Below are 17581 nucleotides of genomic sequence, written 5' to 3'. Positions count from 1 at the left end.
CGTAGTTCCGAACGAAGACCAGAGCCTCCTACCGTCATAAGTCAGTCTCCTATCAGTTTCGCCTTATTCGCGTGGTGCCGACGACTTCCGGAGCCCCTGACTATTTTATAAAATATTTAATAGACCCTCACATTGATGTTAGAAGTTCTGGGGACATTCTTAAGTCCTTCAGAGTTCATCCGACCTCGTCAAGATGGTAAGTTTCTCATAAAAGTGGGCTTGCTAACAATTATCTATATAAACATAGACTGTTAAGCCTTGCATGCGAGAGCCATTTTTGTTTTCATTTAATATTAATGCGTCATTGAATCACTTATAAAAACAAACGAATAATAACATTTCTCAAATATAAGTTAGATTAAATACGTTAAAAATAATTCAACCGAAGTTGTGTTCCGCCATTTCCCCCTACGAGGAGGCTTTCCTGCACTAAGCTTGAGAGAAAAATACTGTTTACTTACAATATAAAATTTAACTTCCTTTAACTCTGAGAAATTGTCATCTTATACCGAAGTTAAATTAAAGGTTACCTAGTTTTTTATGTAACAATTAGATAGAATTTTACAACAAATATTGCTGTATGAAACCGTGGCTTTTGTTAAAGGGTAAAAATGTCACTCTTAGGTCAGATAATGTGGACCTAATAACATAAGTTTATAAGATATGTTCCATGAGTATGACACTAATGCTAGAGACTTAGTGAGAGCTAGTTCGAAAACGACGCGAGAATTGACTACACTCGGTTTTGAAGTCCATCTTCCTATTTAGTCTTTACTAAGCCTTTAACCAGTGGCAAAATTATGGAGTATATCTTATGAACTTATGCTAATAATAATTATGTAATAAAATACTATCTTGTAGTTATGAAAATGTATTAACGAAGTAGTTAAAACCGAGCTACATAACCGTTGTCATTATGTTTCGCACCGTTATTTACCAAAAAATTAGCAAATCGGTAATAAATGAGTAACTATTAGATTTAATTTTGTTACCAAAAGTTTTGTAACAGTGGCATTATAAACTTTTCTCCCTTTCACATTCCTGACTTTGCCCAAAGTGAGAAATTGCTCATGTTTACAAAAACATGGTTATTGCTTACAACCCACCCCAAATTTAAATACAAATTGTATAAATTATTCAAGACCCTTTTAGGAACGTTTTGTGAATTATTAAAACTCATCGGAAATTAGTGTTTTTCCCGAATAGTTTAACAAATTACAGTCAAATATTATTCTTGGAGACCAGTAGCATTTTAGTGAAACATTTACTAAATCTTCATTTATAAAGGGGGCGTCTAATTTGGTAAATCGTCAATTATGCGAAGAAAATTTTTTTCACCGAAGCGATATAAAAACTCTTATATCTTATAATTATCGTCGTAAATTAATATTACATTCACGAGAATCAGATTACATAACCATTGATTTTATCTAGGAATTTTATCTACAATTCAAATCAGACATAAGAGGGAAAATACAACATTGTGTACATAGAATATTTATAGAGCGACCACGCGATAGTAACCATAAACCGTAGCGTTATACGCTATTGTGATTCCACATAATTAGCATCGCAATTAGCGACGCAAATTGAACCGCCTTTTCGGCCGAAATCAGGTTCAAAGAGTAGAAGCAAGCAAGGAGGCCGGCAGGCAGGCAGCCTGCGCTCGTTAACGACTTGTTTTTGATCTTGCATCACAGCAGAGCAGAGCAGAGCAGAGCGTGTTCCCTGCGCGCGCTATTCCCAAATGATTTTGCGAGAAATCGATAATATTTTTGCGTTTCCCGGCAACAGGGATTCCCCAGAAAGAAGTGGGGACAAAAATATACGTTCGCGTTAAACTCAATTTCGACATCAAAACCCAAATATATGCCAAGATAAAAAATTTATGGCATCAACAAAGGGCAATGGCGGAATAACACAGTAAAATTCAGCATAATGGTTTCGTTTTGCTGGTCGTATAGCAAAAGGAAGAATAAGAAATTAAATTTATGTCAGAAGGCTGTTAGTCACAAAATACATTTTTACTGAGACTGGAAGTGTCTCTGTGTGTTTGTAACCGCGTTCGCAGTTGGCAAATCGGAGCAAACGTGTTCGCAGAAAACAATTTTTGGCTTCTACTCCCATCGTTTAGGATTAAGAAGTACACGGCGATCGGCTAGGGTTAGGAGAAACGTCCAGACTCCCAATGGCAATGCTTCCACCAAAGGTTCACGCAATGGCTGGTTTTCTTAACATTTGTTGTGAATCAGTCGCCTAAATTTCCAAAAATTGTTAAAGAGGCATACGCTTGAATTCAAACGTAAACAATAGCTATGTTTAAAATGATTTCAGGAATAAAGTTTCTTAACAAGATTTAACTAGAATTAAGGTAAATTAATGACGATTAAAATAATTAATATCAAATATATTTATTTAATTATTTAAGAAAAACCTATTAATCGCGTCTTGACTTGGAGAGGTTTATTTTGGTTTCCCAACTTGTTTGTGTTAAGAGCGATGATTGGGGTTATGTTATAAAACTGTCACTGTATTACAAATAAAACGGAGAATCTTGGACGCAACTCAGCTTTCTTAGACAACAAGTCTTCATCCCCATGCTTAGCAAAATGAAATGCTTCAAGCACTGGGGTAGTTGGCTAATTTCTAAAATAAAATCGGTCGATATCGGTTAAATAATCGGTATCGATTCTAGTAAAACTTCGATATCGGCATGGGTTAATTAACGATACTGGCCATCATTAGTTTCAACATTATATTAAAAACACCCTTTAGGTTAATGTTGCAATATGAAAGAGTTTGTCGAAAATCCATTCATATTTGAGTTTCTAAAAATACTACTAGAAATCGAAGTAAAACTTCTACTTGAAAAACGTTTTACGGCCTTGGACAGCTTTTTTTTATTGAGAAGTGAAGGCCTTTAATGTAGAAGCGAGTGCAAATAAAATCAATCCTTTGAAAGGTGTATTTTGAAAGCTTTTGCTTTCCAATTCAAAAAGTTTTCAGATCGATCCAGATGTGTAAAGAAATTCCCGATAAAAGCCCTATTTTGCAATTCTGTATTGATAAAAACCGGAATATATATAGCTACTAGGAATCATTGCGCTACCTTTCTCCCGTGTTATTTCTTTCTGCCAGTTTTGTGGGCCGGGCTTGAGTCCATCATAATTCGGACACCTTTCTATCTGTGATTTCATTGGTTGGTAGCAACACGAGGTCGGGTGCGCCAGTTAGGTTCAACGCGCAGTGATATATATTATTTGAGGTAAAATTCCTCATACATAGTGATTAGTCATAAGTCCTCCTAGATACGTTGAGTGAAAATGTATACACAATGATTCCTATTAGCTTTATGTATTACTGATGGAAACAAGTTGGGAAACCAAAATAAAAATCTCCGAGTCGAGACGAGGTTTTGAATGAAAGGAGGATTGATATTATTATTGTATTACTGATGAAAACAAGTTGGAAACCAAAATGAACCTCTCCGAGTCGAGACGAGGTTTTTCTTCAATAATTAAATATAATTGATATTAATTATTTTAATCGTCATTAACTTACCTTAATTCTAATTGAATCGTTTTAAGAAACTTAATTCCTAAAATCATTTTAAACATAGCTATTGTTGACGTTTGAATTAAAGCGTATGCCTCTTTAACAATTTTTGGAAATTTAGGGTATATAAGACGATTGGTTCACAATAAATGATAAGAAAACCCGCAATTGCGTGAACCTTTGGTGAAAACCCTGCCGTTGGGAGACTAGACGTTTCTCGTAACCCTAGCCGATTGCCGCGTACTTAATTCTAATCGACGGGAGTAGAAGCCTAAAATTGCTTTTTGAGAACACGTTTACTCCGATTTGCCAATTGCGAACGCTGTGACAGACACACACACCCACACAGATCCGTGACGTCATCGTCACTCGGAGAGATAAAAAAATAAGAGGATTCAGCCTACATGACAGCGGTGTATTACACGCACGTCCTTGCAATTGCAACGTAAACGAAAAAGTTTAAAATACCCAAAGAAAAAGTTAAAAATTGTCTGCTAACTAGCGGTCAGCTTTAGAATACAAAAGGGTATCATAGTGGATCTTTAGATAATATGATAAATTGCTCAGAAAGGCTCATGTATTTTAGCTAACCAACAATATTTCTACTACAACTTATTATTTTTTTAACATTAAAAGTGTCAGTTAATATCCTTCGATACATTTATTACGACAGGGCGGTTCCCGGATGTAGGTGGGTAACATGCCATAATTGGTTATCGTAATTTGGCATTAATTTTCTACGGTACAATGACCTACCCCAAAACTTACTTGTGATTTCCACGTTCACCGATAGCGTATTTTTAATAAATTTATACCATTATTATATAACGAAATGGTACGATTAATAATTGAGCAGGATTAAAAGCTACAGTTGAATGCGTTCCTATATAGTTGGAACGTGTCGTGAGATTAGGATACGTCTTCTTTTTCTTCATCCAAATTGCGGATAAGGCTGAGTGCAATTTTATCAAATATTATAATTGAATTTTAAACGGGTATTCCAGTACCTACAAGTAGCTTGCAAATTTCTACTCGAAGACCTCTACATTTTGGAAATGTCGAAATATGTGTGGGCAGGGCAAATACTTTATGAAATGAGAAACTTGGTAACGAACTCGCTAGAGACTTATTAATACAACTATTTCGAAATTTACTTGGAGGATATTATAGCAGTAGAAATGAAAAACAATTTGATTGGTTAAAAACACGCCCTTATATCCGACTGCAAGATATTTTCCACTTAGTGGAAGCTCAACAATGTTTTTGGTCGGTGTTTCACGGAATGAAACGTGTCTTTTGTATATTAAAGGGAGTAGAAGGTAATTTTGGGGGAAAACGAATAGTGAAGGAAGTGACACATTATTGTCAAGTCGTGGGATAAATCCCGTATTGTGGGATTTTAAGGTATACTTTTTAGAAATATGATAATGCTACTTTGGTTTTAGATCTTTGGGTGATTTTTAGCGGTACCTGTGGGATTTTTGAGTCGGAAACATAGGCAAACACTTTTGTCCTACTCCCTGGTGACAGTACTGCACCGGCTTGTTGGTTACCGTAACTAGCGATACTTTCCCAGAATATCTGTTAATATGGTGTTAAAATGTGGTATTTATGTGATCCACCCTAAATTTCGATCATTATACTCCCTTTAAGTGATTGTAAGAGACCTACAATTTAAATAGAAATTAGGATTGAGTCATCTTTTTGATGACGATTTTTTCAATAAATATCCTGAACCGGTGAACCTACATAGTGCGGTTTACAGTACACTTTGTTAAATTGAAAATAAAATGATATTCGTGTTTAGCACCCTCAAAATAGCTAGAAACAACTGAAAATCTTTGTCGGAAAACAGTTTTTATATAAATGATTATTTTAATGTAAAATTGTTTTTGAAACAGCACTATTTTAACTGAACCCGACATAATTTAAACCTAAAGCAACCTAACCTAATCAAAGACTTACGCGTCCGAGTGGTCCGACATTCCTAAAAAAGCTTACGGGATTTCATGATTTTACCAAAGATTTCGGAATTTCCTCTTTGATTTCGGAATTATACGATTTCTTCAAAGATTTCGCAATATACTTTATTTTCAATTTAAAAAAGTGCCTGGTAACCCAAAATTTCGATTGTAACCTAAAATCTTTGTAATTACAAATCGTAGCTTCGTACCAGGACGATCTTACTTCTCATCGGGACATGTATGATTATTTTGAGCGTGTCTAAGAACACGTATGGCAAACCCCAAAGAAGCCACGCCACCAGAAGGTCTATAACTGAAAACCCTAGCAATGAAGATGTCCTCTCGGCTCCGTTCGCACCAGGATCTTCACGCGATAACGCATTCAGTGGGAACGAGAAACCCCAATCCGCCTCCAATTGGCACGATCAGACTGGAGAAGGGTCGGAAGACAGCATGGCGGCTCCAAATTTCCATTCCTCTAAAACAATGTGGAACCGAAATAGTTTCAGGAACTCCGCAGTGATTCGAAGTAATTAGCTACTAACTGGGTCATAAGTTTATAAGTTATGTTCCATAAGTATGACCCTAGCCATACTTCGAAATGCTAAAGACTTACTGAGAGCTAGTTGGAGAACACGTGAGAACCGACTACACTCGGTTAGTTTTGCAGTTCATCTTCCTATTTAGTCTGTGAAAGCTCTTGACAGAGCCTCACCAGGCGCCACTTTACGAGAATCTATAACGTTTCACCTACGTCGCTTCATGACAAGCTCTCAGTAGCCAGTGACAAGCATATGGAATATATCTTATGAACTTATGCTGAGTGCTATATTGAAAGGAACATGGCTGAATTGAAATTCAACACGAGACTCGGTTTACCAAATGTCTTGGTAAAAATAAAAATAAAAAGCCTTTGCGAGTAGATGAGATAACCGAATCTCGTCCCTCAAATTTATCAAACATGGGACATAAAACAATATAACTTATAGGGTATGAGCAATATTTAAAATTTTTCAACGGATTTTTAGGTAGTAGTAACTCTCGAATGGGACCTCATCATCAAAAACAAGCAGCATTGAAAGACGTTAAAAACCACAAGAGACGATCTTTCTTCAATTCCAAGGAAGGATTGATTTCGCCGTCCAAGCTGGCAGCTACAATAGATTCCGTCTCCAAGAATATAATTGCTTCAACGTCAAATGGAAAATCAAAACACACGCAAGAGAAAATCGAAATTTTGCCAACTCCACTGCCAGCAGCCGGTAAACATAAAACCCAGTAAAAAATAAATTTGGTTCACAAAATGCCCATTAAAAATTTAGCTCCAAGACCAGCAAGAAACGCTTCCTCAACAACGAGCAAAGTTAAAACAGTGACTCTACGTAAAAGAAGCGAAAGTAAAGTAACTCACGAAGAAAACCGACGTCTTATGAAAGAATTGGGCGCAATTTTGAAAGATGACGATAAGGAAGATGCCAAACGAATTCCCCCTGATGTCAAACGTCAGGCCATCGCCGAGGACAACGTAGAAACTGTATCGGATGGAAGCAATTCTGATTCATCGTCCAAAAACACCGGTATCATGCGGTCAGGGTCAAAGGGATCCAAATCGGACAGAAAGGCATTCAATGATTGGCTTAGAAACGAATACTTCCGTAACATGGCTTTATCAATGTCAACCGCTAAGCGAAAAAGAGACTCGCCAATTCCCTTTGAAGCAACAAACGACATGAGACGAAAGAGGAAGGTTGACTTTGATTTCGACGAACAGGAATTCGATTCAGATGTAAGTGGAAATTTTTATCTTAAAACCTGTAGTTCATGTTTAAAATTTATTAATTTTTTTCTCCAGAACAATGATGATGACTTTGAGGAGGAGAAAACAACGCACAGTGTAGTTCAAGAAAACGTCAAAGCTGTTCTTCCATCAGATTTTGATCCCGAAACTGTGCAAAGACGTTTACAATCACTAGAGAATGCAGTTCTAACCGAAGCTGTTGAAAAAATTGTTGAGAGAGCCAGAGAGTCGGCAATGGCGGAGGCAGCGAGAGATCAAGTTGCTCAACGTCTGGCCGAAGCATTTTATTTGGAAAAACTACAGCAAGTACGACTTCGCAATTATTTTTTTTAATAATTTCAATTATGAGTTACTGATTATTTTGCCCTTAAAGGCTATCGAAGATAAATTTGCCAAACCAAATTCGGTTTCCTATCGACCAAAGAAAATGCAGAAAACTCAATTCAGAGAAACAACTGAGGAAGAGGAACCATCGGATGATAATGAAGAATCGTGGTCAGATGCTAATCAAGATGATGATATTGACGACGAAGGACCAATTAAAAGGGGTATATGATCAAGTGAAATCGGAGTACTTTGAACGTGTTTACGAACTAAGATTTTCAGGTAATGGTAATCTGGCTGAAGCTCTAAGTGGGATGTCTACTGACACGAAAAGAAGGCTTGAACATGGTACGTTGAATTTAATTGCACTTTACCAGACGCAAGTACAAAGTATTAATATTAATGGATGTTTTTCAAGCAGTAGACTGTCCAGAATTGAGGTTAATTACAAGCGATTGCTCCAGTTTGGATGATATCCTACCACCAGATACAACGGTATCACCGGAGTTGAAGCATACTTGCAACAAGCATGAAGTCTGTTATACTTGTGTAAGTAAATTTTTAATTTCAGACCATTTATATTATGTGGGTTGCGATGAAAACAATAGTTAAAAGGCCTCAAGAAATTTGATTAGACACGTATAATTTTTAATTGTATAATATTGTATTGGAAAGTACTGGATAGTAACAACAATCTTTTGCTAGGTCCATAAATATTAGGACAAAATAGGATGAAAAATGCATTCGAAACTCAATTCGATTTAAATTTTTAACATAATTTAGAAAATCGCTCTTCAACATCAACTACGATCTTTTATATTTTCACAGGGTGAAGCATTTGGTTTGTCTGCGTCAATATGCGACGTACAATTTCTGCGAGAAACCGCACAAATTTGCAGTATGGAGGGTGACAAATGCGAACCGCATGACCTAACTAAAATACTAGCGCCACTGAGGGAACGACGGGTCTTCTACAAGCGCAGCATTAACCCTATTTGTTACCGTGCTCACATATGCATCGGTCGATTCCTAACCGAGCCATGATTATATCACTAATGGGAGTCAGAAGCATATATTCATTCCTCTAATGAAGTAAAACTTTAAAAAGTAATATATATCTACAGTAAAATTAAGTATAATGAGTTATTCATTAAAAATTATAATATAGATGGTTACGCGAAAAATAAATTGAAGTTCAAAGCTCATTTCTAGGATAATTAAAATAAAAATTAAATAAGATAAAGATCGAGTGACCTTGGGTATTTTTAAAAGGCCAATATATTGTAAAGTGATAAATATGGCCTAGTTTTACAATATACAAAATGAGCTTTAGAAAATATGATATAAAAATTATAACACGTACACAACTCGTGATATATATAAACCATAACAGATTAAATATCAAGTTGAGGGCTTAAATGGTATAACGCAAATTTTAACCAAAAATTAATAAATATTATATGAATGTTTTTGATTATAAATATATATGGCTTAAGTTTTGTTAATCGATGATAAAAACTTATCTGTTAATTAAATTTGTTCAGAATGAATATGCCTGAGAGAGATTTTAAATGTCGAGTCAAATAAAACCTAAATTTTCCTGACGCACATTTTGTATCGGGACGCGTATAAAGTATCGCGTTAATCCCGTAAAGCGACTGTAACAACCTTTACCCTAATTGAAATGATATGTTAAGAGAATAAATTGAGTTCTATTAAAGGTGTAATTACGTCTTGCTTAATTCCGAGGTCAATTAAAACACACATTTCCTGATTTTCTTAAATACACCTATCCGATATTTTATTGATATTGCACTATACTAAAGTGGCATATACGTATGGTAGTTTTAAAGAATATTATTATAAGACCAATAAAAAAGAGGAACACTTAAATATATCAGTAATTAGACATTGGATTATTAATTGTAAACATGGAAGCAGCAGAATTAAAACATACTTTATTAAATCATATCAAGAAAAATTAACATATATATTTAAATCAAAATTTCAGACATTTTTCGTTATTATACAATCTATGTCACTATACCTTCATCCAACCTAAGAAAGTGTCATGTTTTCAATGCAGCAAGGATAATCCTTGAATGCAGTAACAGTTTAGTTAGGTCTAAGGAGCTTACAATATAATCATAGTCTCTTACTCCAATGAAAAACATTTTTATTGCATTTTGTGTTTTTTACTCTGTCGGCTTACAATTTCAATCTCAATTCTTCCACGGTGCATACCACAGCTACAGATAGAGCTAAAGTGATAATTTCACACCTTCGGATTCAATTTTCTCGGAGGTTTTAGTTTTAATTGTGGTATTTCTGAAACAACTAACATCGCATTTTACAAAATCAATAGCAACGACTTCGAAAAAACTGAAGATAAAGCGATCTGCATTTTCGTGTAAATCCTCTATTTAACAATTTCGTGAATCTGCAGTGAATGAAAAACCATACATTGAAATTCTACAAGGTCGGTACGACATTACTCCCGTTTGTAATGTTTACATCTCATGGTTTGCACAGTGAAATCCTGATTTTAATCATGAAAGCCAACGCCGAATTCAACGTATTTGATGAAATCCTTGTATTCTGATGTTCAAATTCAATCGGTTAATAAGTTTTCACTCTTTCTCTCTTATAAAATTTAACAATTGATTGTTGATACGCCTCAGCTTTCCTTATTTCACCTAAAAAAACTATTGCAGCCGAATCAGACGCTTGATAATACTTCCATGATAAGAATAAATATCTCCAGTGAAGTACGTAATCTTGTATTGATAATGCTACTATTTTTATGGAATGGATTTATTTTATTGCGTGGCTGGTATGAAGTCTATCCTGAAAATTTATGAAAACTGACACATTTGATTTAAAATTATTTTATTGGAAAATTTAACAATATAAAAATATATAATACAACAAATTTATTTTGAAACAAGACTAGATCTTGATCCGGAATTAACAACGATACTTCCAAATTAATGCACACATCCATGATCTTGATTATTAGCATTTAATTCTCAAACAGAACGGAGTTCCGCGATAACAAATATTGATGGAACATTCAAACATATCAAACTGCAAAATTATGAAATCACAACCCAAAAATTAAAGAAATATAATTATCCCAATTTTTTAATGACATTTATTAAGTAATTAGTAACATTCATTCTTCTTCTTGGCAGTTGCAGTATGGAAAATTACAACAAGGTTGTAACCATGGTCTCCAAACCGAAGTCCAAAAATTAAATTGTGATGGAACATCGGGTATAGAGGCTTTATGTTGTTCCAAAAGCTCTTTCATCTTGTTGACCACTTTAGAATACTTTGGATCATTATAATCTAGTAGATTATCCTCGTATGGATCATCGCTTAAATTATACATTAATGGAGTATCATAGTGCCTCTGGTGACTTCCATAGCATTGACAAACGTATTGACAACGTTGCGTTCCGGGTAACCATTTAGGTGAGGCGAAATGAACCTTCCATATCTTTCCATCATCATCAATATATCGTACAGCATGTATGGTTGTTCCGCAGTAATGTACGAGGAATTTATGAGGTGATTGCTTTGTATGACCTTTCAGTAAGGGCAACAAACTTTTTCCATCAATCACCACGTCTGGTTTGGTTATAGACGCGGCTTCGAGGATGGTAGGAAACATATCCATATGACTAGTTGGTACGTCAACATCAATCCCCTTTGGAATGACTCCGGGCCATGAAATAAGACTCGGTACTCTAATACCACCTTCCATTCCACCCATACACTTCCCTCCTTTAAATCTTCCATTAAAACCACCTTCTCTACGTCCAGAAAGACCAACTTCTTCCAAATGACCGCCATTATCCGACGTGAAGTAGACGAGTGTATTTTCACGGAGATTATTCTTATTTAGCGAATTCATAACTTCCCCTACTGCCCAGTCCAATTCTTCAACGTTATCTCCATAAGCACCATGCGCGCTTTTGTTTTCAAATGACGGATGGGTGAAGAGTGCGGTATGAACGTGAACAAATGAAACAACCATTAAAAATGGTTTATCATTGTCCACTTGTGTTTGCACAAAGTTAGTGGCTTCCTTGGTTAGACGCTGGGTGAGCCCGTTTAGTCTCACGGGCTGTTCAACCACATCACCATTACGCATAATCACTCCATTAATCACGTTAAAGTTGGCAATAAAAACCTTACCCAAGTACGGAAATAAAACCAAAAGGGTGAAGCATAGCAAGGCTAACTTTACGCGTCTCAGCTTTACGAGTATACCCGAAGTTGTCAAGCCAGCGATAATTAATGACATTAAAGTTTTATACATTGGTGGAAAGTAAGTAGTTACCACACTATTACCATCAGTACCAAAATCTTTAAGGTTAGTTAACGGCATTCCGTAATAATAGTCAAATCCATGCTTTAGCGGATAGTGACAATGATCTCCGTATTTTTCGCAGTTCATTCCAAGATGCCATTTACCAAATAGAGCAGTTGAGTAACCCAAACCTGACGACTTCAAGGCCTTGGCGAATGTGGTTTCATTGGATGGTAGACCACCGGTACACGCCAGAAAAACCAGAACTTTATTAGCACCATGGGCCTCCATGCCTTGCCTTACGGGGTACCTCCCTGTTAGTAACGCAGCCCGACTAGGTGTGCAAACAGCGGCGGTAGACGTGTGGTGAGATAACTTAGCACCTTCCGAAGCAATTTTGTCTATATTGGGCGTTTTCATTGTGGTATTTCCGAAACAACCAACATCGCCTATTCCTAAATCATCAGCTATGAAGACTACAATGTTCGGAGGTTTAGTTTTCACTTCTTTAAGTCCAAAAACAACCAATATAGAACTAAACAGTAAGAGGATCCGCATTTTAACGTAAAAACTAAGCAATTTACGAATCTGAAAATTATAAGACGACTGCGATTAAGATCTAACTCGTACAAGGAAATTAGAATTTGTACTTGTTGGATAAAGTCCAAAGCACGGCCTACATCATCAAATAACTAAAGGAGAGGAGTGTAAGAGATGTATTTTCGATAGCAGGCGTTGAAGCAGTCGCTTTGGAAACGAAGATAAACTTCACAAACTGTTTCAACTCCCGTTACGACAAGTACCACATAGTCTCTCTGGTAATTTTGTTTTTCTTACAGCCTAAGGCCTAGGTTTGTGGTTGGGTTGTCTTCTCTTACAGGGGCTAGTCTAGTGGTGGTGAAGCAGGGTGTGCTTAACCATGTTATAAGAAGGCAACCTTATTCGAAATAATATACGATAGTGTGTTTGAATCCTTGAAGTTAATATGATAAGCGCATTATGCTCTACCGAAAGCAATAATTCTTGCCTAATAATATCCACCTGTGTTCAGGTAAGAAGATATGGACCTCAAAATATTTAGGGCTATATGACTGCTTTACTTAAGATTGCCTTAAAGGGAAATTCCACATTTCATCTCCGGCTCTGCTAAAAAAAAAAATAGTTACAATTTAAGAATCTAGAGTAACGGTGGGGGAATGAAGGAACTGTGCTAAATTTAGAAGTTTTTCACCCAGAATTTTAAGCATTTTTGTATGTGTCATTATTTTAGTGTTTTATGAGATCCATGTTTCTTTAACAGACTAGTGAATGATTTAAGAACTTTTAAATATGGAAAATGGATCGTCAGATGTCAAATCATGTAAAACATGTCCTTGTATGCCAGAATCGTATTCGAAAGAAGAGCTTAGGCAAAGATTAACACCCATACAGTATCAAGTGACCCAAGAAAAAGGTACAGAAAGGTGAGAAAATTAACATTATGTCTATATGTCTTTAGTGTTCATGCATAATTTACTATGGTATCACTATATTATTATTGAGTTTACACAGAATGTGTAGTATTGGAAGTAAAGATATTGTTCTTAATTAGTTTGGTATAACAGTTATATATCTCATGAACTTATGGTTAAAGGGACGCTATAGGAGATGACCCATGTGAAAGAATGTCTATATTTAGTTGGCACTTTTATCAACTAATTGCATTACATGCTAACACTGAGGCAAAGGCATTATATAGCATTGTGGCACTGTGGGTGACATCCTCAATCTGATTGCCAGATATACTTTGTTACATATATTTAGCAGACGAAAAAACTCGACAAGCTCCTGCCCAACACACACAAGTTACCCATATAAATAGCCATACTGTTTTTCCATAAACTTGTTACTCCATTTAAGGACAAAATGTTTTTGATTGACACTTTTGAGTGCAATAAAAACATTCCATTTTCTCTATATACCACTACATACTCAGCCATGCAATGATGCGAGTATAATTTCAAATGGTTTAAGTTTATTTTGTTATGATAATTTCTGAATCATAATTGTGAGGCAGTGAACTTTAATAGCTTCAAGTCAAATGGACATATTGAAAAATAGCCTCTAAACTTAAAAAACGATCAGAACCCTTTTACTTGGGTGGCCAATAGCCTAGGCAAATATTTACAGCCTTGAAAAGCAAATGGTTTTGGTTTTGGTTTCGTTTATATTGGAGAATAGATAAAACGTTTGTTACAGCGTAGGCGTATTATGCAAGGTCCAAACACCATGTGAAATGGTTACTATCCCCCACTTCCTACTTTATGGCACACGAAACAAAACTATCAACAGCTTTCTGGTCATTTATTTCTAGTCTGGCTAAAGTGAACTATAGTATAGGAAACCACGTGACCTGGGCTTTGATTTAAATAAAAAAAAACGTTTTCCTACAACTGCAGCACAAACAGCTGCAAAGATTTATATACGATTTTTACTTTCTTTCGCGTATCTAGAGCTTTCACTGGGAAATTATACAAATTAAAAGAAAATGGAGTATACGCGTGCATTGTGTGTGGCCAAGAGCTTTTCTCATCAGAAACTAAATATGATTCGGGTTGTGGCTGGCCCGCGTTTTGGGACGTTCTGGACAAGAAGAGAGTAAAATTCACAACGGATCTCTCCCATGGTAAGTACTTTGCGTCTATTCATGGGGTTTTGGGATATGCTTATCACGCAGTGTGTCACGCGAATTATATAGTTCATTATATTGTATGAAAACACGTATTGCAAGGCGCAGTTAATGTCAACAAGATGCATACATGCTTTTAAGGTCTCAAGCTACCAATATTTTAGTGCCATGCATCTAGCATTCAAAATCCTTTGAGACTTAGTATGAGAAAAATGGTGTACCATCTACTAGTTTTAAGTGAAAGTGAAAGGAAGTATAGCTCATTATCTACACATACCTCCATTTTCCTGTTCGTATGATATTTTCAAATGAGTTGTATTTATGCAGTGCTCTCAGACTTAAAGTACACAGTCAAGATATTTTCTTTCCAATTGTCTATTGTACATAGTCATCTTAGAATCCCTTGTATTCAAGCAGCAACAATTACAGTATATCTGAAAGATGAATAAACATTTATGTTCATCATCAATGTACATTGGAATTGAAATTTCACTAGATTACACTTTCACGGTATCACCCCTCCCCTAATATACAGATGTTCCAAAAAAAAAAGGGGGTGATAGGACTGAAGTGCAGTGGGTTCTATGGGTAAATTTGAGTCGAAAATGTTCTATGGCATTTTGCAATAAAGTTCATCCCGTTTGCAAGATATGATTAGACTTGTGTTTTATAGATGGCCCCTTAATTAAATTAGAAATCATTGTGTTTTAGTTCCTTAAATAAATTTAACTTGAAAAATGTGGCCATGTCATAGAACCCACTATTCTTCAGTTCAATTACCCTTTTCGTAACACCATGTAACTATGACATTTAATCACAATAGGAATAGGGACTTGGCAATTCGGGCTTAACTCCGCCCCCTAGTGGAAGGAATCCTGACGTTGCATGACGTCGTACTGCCAAGTCCCTATTGACAGACTGTATATATAGTTTCCAGATTAAGAGAATTGATACCATTTTGACCATTAGGCAAGGCTACTCGGGGGACATAGTGCTGCACTAAGTAGCCTCGCCTCCTGGTGTAAAAAGTATCAATCCTCCCTCACAGTCTAGAAATTATGTACTTAAAACACAAAATAAAGATCGCTTTTAAATTTAAATAATTTGTAACTTTTGGCAGCTTGCGGTTCTTTAAGTATTCAATAAATAAATAAATGCTATTGGCTTTAAACAAAAATCCTGGTCGAGGGTTCTTGGGTTTAACCAATTAACATTTTCTCTTTTCCCCATTAACTTTTTAAAGTTGGCGCGAACCTCTTACTACTGGCTCTCAAACCAGGAATGGCCCGGACAGAGGTGTCGTGCTCTCGCTGCAACGCTCATTTGGGACACGTTTTCGACGACGGACCAAAGCCAACTGGGAAACGTTATTGCGTCAATTCGGCAGCCATGAATTTTAACGCCAATCAAGAAAAAGGCCTAAGCCAAAATAACGATGTTGAAAAATCAACGGAGAAGACAACCAGGGATGAGACTACACAAGCTGCCAAAACAAATTAATTTATTAAATTGCTAAAAAACAAAAAAAGTTATATTTATATTTTGGATGGGATTTGTATCTTCATAGTTATATTTCTATTTATAATATTAAGGATTTAGGATAAAATGATCATAGTGTATGATGTAATAAAACGAAACGAAAGTTGTTCACGGGTATGCGGTGCAAGGTATCGGAATGAAAAATACTAAAGCGTAACGTAGGAATATTTCGATGCGGCTTTTAAAAATTATGGACAGTAATTATAATAATAATACGTAGCACACAGTAGGTTTTAACGATTGAGCTTAAAAGCTTTAAATTATTAGTTGTTTTAAATTTTAAATGAATACACACTATATATATATAAAATAAGTACATACTTCTTATTGCATGTTACATACGTATATATTCACCCTATAAGACCTAAAATTGAGTTTATTTGATCGAAATGGGTTATTATCTAGATTATATCAATACTCCAAATTAATCTTTATGAAACTAAGTTGTCTTTAATAATCAGAGATTTTCAATGGAGAGCTGCTCTTTAGTTAACAGTAATAGTTAGTATAGGGCGCTGTCGGTTAGCTGTGGCATAGGGGCTAGCCACCACCCCTCTATGCATTGTAAAGAGACCCGCATGCAAACAAGCCAAAGGCTTAGTGTGGACATCCCCTCATAGACAAAGCGTATTTCAACCAAAAGTGAAGTATAAAAACTATGTTGAACAATGCTTTGATAAAAGTCGGATGTGCTTAAATTAAATTAAATTAATTTCAAACTTATTGTAAGGGCATGTATGTTCTCTAATATACATACTGTACTTTCAAAAAAGCTGATATAATGAAGTACTTTTTTTCGCCTAACATGTTGAGCACCACTTCTCAACTACAGTATGCATTTATCTAGATATCTATGTTGATGAAATCCGTTCGGTGGCGCCACTAAGTGGACTTCCACAAAATTAATATAACTCTTTATTTTAAATGCTTAACCAATGATCAAAGCACTAATTTACTAAATTTAGACCAGTTCCTAGTGATAGAAACCCTATTTGTATCAGCAACTTCCAGAGCTATCAGCTAACATCTACAAAAAACCCGACTTCTAACTAAACTTACCGTGTAATTTAAGTAACATGCAATAAGCGATATTTTAATGGACTGATAGTTCTTGTTTTTTGAGTTTTTTTATAATAGATATAATTTTGTAGAAGGTTGTTGACTTTTATTTACAACATTGTGTTTAGCACACTAATGGAGCTTGAATTATATTTGTTACTAAATAAATTTTTGTGGTTTGTCATAGTACGATTGACCAAGTTTCTGTACAGAATATATGCATACAGTATAGAGCTATTTCAGAGGGGGTAATGGCTACGTCACCAATGCTATTTGCCCATAGAGAAAACCCTCACAAAATGTCCACCCTAGTGACCCTACACTCAAGGGCAGGCCCAATTTTTGTAGCAGACGAA

At 35.6% G+C, this 17581-nt stretch overlaps 3 protein-coding genes across 4 annotated transcripts; 2 read left to right on the top strand and 1 right to left on the bottom strand.

Annotated features, from left to right (window-relative positions):
- Positions 1-66: 66 nt before the first annotated feature.
- LOC149588252 (uncharacterized) lies at positions 67-9356 on the top strand. Of its 2 annotated transcripts, none has more exons than XM_089863054.1 (9): positions 67-196; positions 5721-6048; positions 6548-6781; positions 6842-7305; positions 7372-7623; positions 7691-7865; positions 7924-7989; positions 8063-8190; positions 8470-9356. In XM_089863054.1, exons 1-9 carry the CDS (start codon positions 194-196, stop codon positions 8683-8685), a joined length of 1866 nt encoding a protein of 621 aa, XP_089719180.1. In that variant the 5' UTR covers positions 67-193; the 3' UTR covers positions 8686-9356. The 2 variants fall into 2 exon arrangements, with proteins under 2 accessions (XP_089719180.1, XP_089719179.1); XM_089863053.1 differs by having other exon boundaries at positions 8060-8190.
- Positions 9357-10513: 1157 nt separating this feature from the next.
- On the bottom strand, positions 10514-12517 carry LOC149588251 (steryl-sulfatase-like). The gene has a single exon (XM_089863055.1). It carries the CDS (start codon positions 12515-12517, stop codon positions 10817-10819), a length of 1701 nt encoding a protein of 566 aa, XP_089719181.1. The 3' UTR covers positions 10514-10816.
- A 353-nt stretch (positions 12518-12870) lies between these two features.
- On the top strand, positions 12871-17414 carry LOC149588250 (uncharacterized). Its single transcript, XM_089863058.1, has 4 exons — positions 12871-13010; positions 13260-13422; positions 14452-14624; positions 15871-17414. Exons 2-4 carry the CDS (start codon positions 13289-13291, stop codon positions 16125-16127), a joined length of 564 nt encoding a protein of 187 aa, XP_089719184.1. The 5' UTR covers positions 12871-13010; positions 13260-13288; the 3' UTR covers positions 16128-17414.
- The last annotated feature ends 167 nt before the right edge of the window (positions 17415-17581 follow it).

Source organism: Phalangium opilio, unplaced genomic scaffold (assembly GCF_054372755.1).
Source record: "Phalangium opilio isolate 3A_F unplaced genomic scaffold, DU_Popi_V2 ptg000662l_1, whole genome shotgun sequence".
Classification (NCBI taxonomy): Eukaryota; Metazoa; Arthropoda; class Arachnida; order Opiliones; family Phalangiidae; genus Phalangium; species Phalangium opilio.
The sequence above is the reverse complement of the archived record's forward strand: the minus strand, read 5'-3'. Positions and strand labels throughout refer to the sequence as shown.

Excerpts from the sequence above, each read along its gene's own strand:
- LOC149588252 (XM_089863053.1), top strand. Across the intron at positions 6,049-6,547 it reads GAACTCCGCAGTGATTCGAA|GTAGTAGTAACTCTCGAATG; the intron begins GTAATTAGCTAC and ends ACGGATTTTTAG. Across the intron at positions 7,306-7,371 it reads AACAGGAATTCGATTCAGAT|AACAATGATGATGACTTTGA; the intron begins GTAAGTGGAAAT and ends TTTTTTCTCCAG.
- LOC149588250 (XM_089863058.1), top strand. The coding sequence starts at position 13,289 with ATGGAAAATGGATCGTCAGATGTCAAATCATGTAAAACATGTCCTTGT. Across the intron at positions 13,423-14,451 it reads CAAGAAAAAGGTACAGAAAG|AGCTTTCACTGGGAAATTAT; the intron begins GTGAGAAAATTA and ends TCGCGTATCTAG. Across the intron at positions 14,625-15,870 it reads CACAACGGATCTCTCCCATG|TTGGCGCGAACCTCTTACTA; the intron begins GTAAGTACTTTG and ends AACTTTTTAAAG.
- LOC149588251 (XM_089863055.1), bottom strand. The coding sequence starts at position 12,517 with ATGCGGATCCTCTTACTGTTTAGTTCTATATTGGTTGTTTTTGGACTT.